General features: G+C 52.2%; 1 protein-coding gene across 1 annotated transcript; it reads right to left on the reverse strand.

Moving 5' to 3' along the window:
• Window positions 1-514: 514 nt before the first annotated feature.
• LOC125339704 (beta-defensin 4-like) lies at window positions 515-2,841 on the reverse strand. Its single transcript, XM_048330962.1, has 2 exons — window positions 2,784-2,841; window positions 515-651 (listed from the first exon to the last, which is right to left on the reverse strand). The coding sequence occupies exons 1-2, from the start codon at window positions 2,839-2,841 to the stop codon at window positions 515-517; spliced, it is 195 nt and encodes a 64-aa protein (XP_048186919.1).
• Window positions 2,842-5,421: the final 2,580 nt, after the last annotated feature.

Here is a 5,421-nt window from a genome sequence, read left to right on the forward strand (position 1 = left end):
GATCCTCCGGCCTCAGCCTCTGAACTCTCTAGGATTACAAACGTGAGGCGCAGCACTGAGCTCTCGAAGCCCGATCCCTGCGGGCATGAAGACAGAGAGGCAGGCGGCCCTCTCCTGACATCTTTTTGTGCCTTCGTTTCTCCTGTTCTCCTGTCTTGGAAAATCCTTTCTGCCACCCAATGAGCCCCGGTCCACAGCCATTGGTTCACAGTTTAATAGGCTGTTATTGGCCATTGGCTGAAACTTAGGGGTCAGAGCTGGGGAAACACAAGACGCTGATACCTGAAACCCCCAGAGTGGTGGGAGAAAGGCCTGGGGCAGAGCGGGCAGCCGCCCGGAGGGCAGGAGGGCAGCCCAGTCCACGCGGGGCTCCCCTTCCATGACCCCACACCTCAGCCGGGGTGAGACACCCCGCAAGACCACCACGAACCGCGGAAGGAAGGCAGGCAGGCAGGCAGGCACGGAGCAGAGGTTTAATGCGTCGGGGCGCGGGGACCCCGCGGCGTCGCCCCCCTTAGCGCCTCCGCCGGCAGCAGCGGACCCCGGGAAGGCCGCACGAGCCGATCTGCTGCATCTTCCCCCGGCACGTCTTCCAGCAGATGCCCCCGTTCCACAGGCAGGTGAAGGGGTTGCGGATGCTTTGGCTGAACGCTGGAGAGAAAAGAAGACGCTGAGTGCCCGGCCGGGCTGCTCCACCCGCGGCCCAACGGGACCCCCTGGCCGTGTGAACCCCAGCTCCGGCCCGCCACTGGCTCCGGGGCTTCCCTTCCCACCCCGCCCACCCCAGGGCCGGAACCACCGAGCTCTGAGCAGTGAGAGGCTGGACACCAGCTCCCCAAAGGCTGGGGGGGGAGGGCTCAGCCAGCCCCCCACAGTGACCCCTGCTGCCCTCTGCACAGGCCCGTCCCCGCCGCCCTCGCCAGCCGGGAACCTGGCTGCCCCCCCACAGTGACCCCTGCTGCCCTCTGCACAGGCCCGTCCACGCCGCCCTCGCCAGCCGGGAACCTGGCTGCTTCTGCGCTCATTCGCAGGCATTTGGTCCATGAAGCATCTGAACTGGGGCGGGCGGGGGGTGGGGGGGGAAGCTCAGCTCAAAGGAACTGTTTAGTGCACACTTGATGCCCTAGCCATTTACCAAGGCTGAAAACATTAACTGTACAAGTAAACTTCAACTGTTGTTTGTGTGTAAACGTCTGTTCTTTTCCCTCCCTCCCTTCTTCTCTTCTTCTCTTCTGCCCTTCCCCCTCCCTTCCTTCCTTCCTCCCTTCCTTCCTCCCTCCCTCCCTCCCTCCCTCCCTCCCTCCCTTCCTTCCTTCCTCCCTTCCTCCTGGTTCCTCCCTAAAAGTCAGACTATAAGGAAGTCTCTGGCATCTCTCAGAATGCCGTTGTTTCTCTGTAACATAACACAAACAAAATTGATAAGTAGATTCTCTTTAATGTAATTTTTTCCTGACCCATTGTCTCAGTTCTTTTTGTTCCATTTTGTTAAAGTGATGTACAGAAGGGTTACAGTTTCATACGTGAGGCACTGAGTGCATTTCTCATCCTACCCACTGTCTCGGTTCTTAGACTCACATCGTGTTTCTATCCCATCATCCCACTCTGCAGTCTTCCTCCCTTCATTTTTCCATTCCTTTCACGAAGCGTAAAACAAAGCCTAGGCGTGGTTAGGAAAGAGGCTCTCGGTCCGCCCCCCCCCCCCGCCTCCCCCCTCCGGTGCCTGGGCTGAGAACCACAGGGCGCCCTGTTGAGGATGGGCTCTCAGCGACTTTCCACCTGAAAAGGCTAAGGAACAGGACAGTCAGAAGTACAGTCTGCGCTAGTTCTTCTCTGAGGTTCTCGAAAGCACCCCAAACTTCCACTCTTCAAATACAGCGATTTGTAAAGTGGCTCTCTGCTCTTCGCCTTCGGGTAAGTGCACTGAGCAGAGGTGGCCCCGTGGTCTCTGCGGGCCTAGCCGCAAGGAGGCGGACGCCACGGCTGCAGACTGGCTTGGAAATCATTTGAGGTGCACATTGGGGTTCTTGCATTTGTCTTAGTTGCTTCTGTTAAGTAAGTCGTACCATCTACTTGGGCTAAAAAATGTGCTTCTAAGAAAGGGAGAGGAGAGGAGAGGTGGACAGGAGAGGAGAGGAGGGAAGGGGAGGGGAGGAGGGAAGGGGAGGGGAGGAGGGAAGGGGAGGGGAGGAGGGAGGGGAGGGGAGGGGAGGGAGGGGAAGGGGAGGGGAGGGGGAAGGGGAGGGGAGGTGGGAAGGGGAGGGGGAGGGGAAGGGGAGGGGAGGTGGGAAGGGGAGGGGAAGAGGGAAGGGGAGGGGATGACAGGGGGAGGGAGAGGAAAGGAAGGGAGGGGGGAAGAGAGGAGACATAAGGAGAGAGGAGAAAGACGGAAGGAGGACAACTGAAGAAAGAATAAAATAGAACTACTAAAGAAAACAAGATCTCGGGCCCGTCACAGGGGGCTGAGGCTTGCAATCCTAGCTACTCAGGAGCCTGGAATCCGAGCACCGCAGTTTGAAGCCAGCCTGGGCAGGAAACGCCAGGAGACTCCTATCTCCAACTGACTACCAAAAAAGCCGGTGGTGGAGCTATAGCCCAATGACAGAGCCAGTGCCTTGAACAAAACAGCTCAGGAACAGTGCTCAGGCCCTGAGTTCAAGCCCTGGGCCGAGCATAAAACACAACAAATAGAAGAACTAGGGAAACCGTAGCCAAGAGAGAAGGGGAGAGGGAGAGAGAGACTCCCATCTCTGTTCCTGACCCTCCCTCGTCCCTTGCTGTCTTACTTGCAGGCGGCAGCAGCAGCACCAGGAGGAAGGCGAAGAGGAGATAGTGGATCCTCATGGCTGGTGGCGGTGAGCTCCCGGGCTGACTGGAGAAGGAGTGGAGCTCTCCACCTTATATATGTCCAGGCAGCCTGGCTCTTGGGATTCATTTGGCACTGGCTGCATTTCTCACAATTATGGAGATTAGAAATGGAGCATTTGGGCTGGTGTGTCAGAGGAATGGCCCTTAGAGAGCAATGCACACCCAGTAGACACATGCAAATTAAAGTGTGGCAACACCAGCACATTCCTCCTTGACCCTGAGACCAGTAACTCCTTCCTGCCCTGCTCCTTGGTCCTGGGAAGTGAGGGGGATGACTGGGCTGCCCTGAAGAGCCGCAGCCTCGGGCCATGTGTCCCGGAACCCAGCCCCCTGCTCGGCGAAGACAACTTTCTGCTTTCCCCGAGGGCCTGGGGCCTGTCTTGGGCCCAGACGGGACCTCCTCCCTACCCCCTCGTCCATACTTGGCTTTCTCAGCCGCTTCATTCAACGTGGCTTGATCAAACACAGAATTCCTAAGGGAGTTGCAATTTTTTCCAGCTCTGGATATGGGCCCCATCCACTAAAGGACAACTTAGTTGTGAGCCACTGCTCTTCATCTATACGGCCATGTTTTGAAGACCTATGTGTTCTCCTGGGCACTATATATACATTTTTTAATTGGCACGTAGTCGGTGTACATGTTTATGAGGCACTGTGTGGTATTTCAATACAAGCATATAATGTATAATTGCCAGATCAGGGTAATAATTGGCATGCCTAAGCACCTCAGACTTGAGTAAGTTCTTTGTACTGTTAAAACCCAAAGTCTTGTCTAGTAGCTATTTGGAAATCCACAATAAATTATGGCTCCCTACACTGACCCGGCGTGGCAGTAGAACTCTGGGCCCTAATCCTGCTTCTGCATCTTTGTTCCGGCTAGCCAGCCTGGCTGCGCCCTGATCCGGCTCTTCTCCAGTCGCAACAAGCATTACCTGTATGTATGATACGTCCTGAGAGGTGGGGACTTACCATCCAAAGAGGAAGTGTCCAATGGACCGAGTAACTAGAGGGCCAGGCTAGGATGCCGCAGCACCTACAAACCAACCAACTGCCTAGGATTAGAGCTATAGTCTTCAGGACACCCCGCCCTGGAGAGGACTTAGTTTCCCCCTGTGGTGAGCAGGCCCGTCGGAAGAAGCATGCTCATTCCTTCTGGATGTGAGAGGTATTTCTTCCGGGCCAAGGAAGCACATGTTAAAAACGGAAGGCTACCCATCTCCTGCTGAAAGCAAAAGTTCGTTTTTCTTTAGTCGTTTGCTGCATTTATCTCAGCTCTGAACACGAAGAGGCAAAGATCATGTGTTAGCCAGTTTTCTGTGGCTGTGACACAATGTGTCTGAGATGATTGATTTAGGAGGAAAGGATTACCTTGGCTCATGGTCCATTGGCTCCATTGTTTTGGGGTGGGGAGGGTGTGGGAGAGGAAAGATGCTCACCTAGAGCAACCAGGAAGCAGAAGAGGTAGGGAGCAGAGTTTCAATATTTCCTTGAAGGCCATGTGCCCAATGACCTAACTTCCTCTCCCTAGGCCCTAGCTAGAAAAGACTCCCCACTTGCCAACAGTGTGTGACCACAGGGACCAAGCCTGTAGCACCCAGCCTCTGGGAAGCACTTAGGATCCAAGCCACAGTACATATGACTCTTCATAGCACTTCACACTATCTTAGCATGCATGCCTGTGTAAGTTATAATGCCATCACACACGTTGAACCTAACAATCCTTAATATCGTTTAGTACTTTGTCAACATTGCCATTTGCCTTTACTTATCCAGTAGATCCTTAAGTTGATGTTTTCCCCCTGCCTATTTTAAAAGTAGATTCATACACGTCCCGGTCCTTGTGGATACATCTGCTGTGCTAGTAAGAAAGATAATCTGAAAATTCATTCTTTCTTCATGATTGAAGATATCACAGTCAAATGCGCCAAGAAAAGTTCCGAATTAACCACGAACCCGAGACCATTTTCTCTCTCGTGGGCCTGCACAACTTTCAAGAAAAGGCAGTAAAAACATCACACACCCATTTTAAAATTCACACTGAGAGTTAAATTCAAACTTACATGAAGCTGACATGTTTAAAGTATGCAATCTTTTAATAATGGTCTTCATAAGGATTGCCAACTGTCGGCATATCAAGATTCGCTTTTCAGAATCACCTATCACAATGTTGACACAGCTACTTTTTTTTCCCCGCAGTTACATCAGATGATTTTCCTCAAAAAAAAAAAAAAAGATGCTCAGCATATAAATTCTGATGACCAAGTAGACAAATTTCCAGAAGAAAAGTTGACAAGAAAATTTGTTTTAGCCATTAAATTATAGCCTTCGTAGGTATAATTGCACTTTAAGATTCTGACACCAAAAACATATTCTTTTATAATTTTTATGATTATATGGTGTGATTCTTCTCTATCATCCTTATTACATTTCATAAATTATAAACATTTTTAAAGTAGAAAAGCTTGCTATCTTTCCATCTTACTGTCTTTAAGCTCAGCTCTCTGACCCTGCTCCTGACCTTGGTAATTCTTCATTTCCTTTTGCGCCCAGCTGACC

The sequence above is a fragment of the Perognathus longimembris genome, chromosome 21 (assembly GCF_023159225.1).
Source record: "Perognathus longimembris pacificus isolate PPM17 chromosome 21, ASM2315922v1, whole genome shotgun sequence".
NCBI classification, from domain to species: domain Eukaryota; kingdom Metazoa; phylum Chordata; class Mammalia; order Rodentia; family Heteromyidae; genus Perognathus; species Perognathus longimembris.

Excerpts from the sequence above, each read along its gene's own strand:
- LOC125339704 (XM_048330962.1), bottom strand. The coding sequence starts at position 2,841 with ATGAGGATCCACTATCTCCTCTTCGCCTTCCTCCTGGTGCTGCTGCTG. Across the intron at positions 652-2,783 it reads GCTGCTGCTGCCGCCTGCAA|CGTTCAGCCAAAGCATCCGC; the intron begins GTAAGACAGCAA and ends TTTTCTCTCCAG.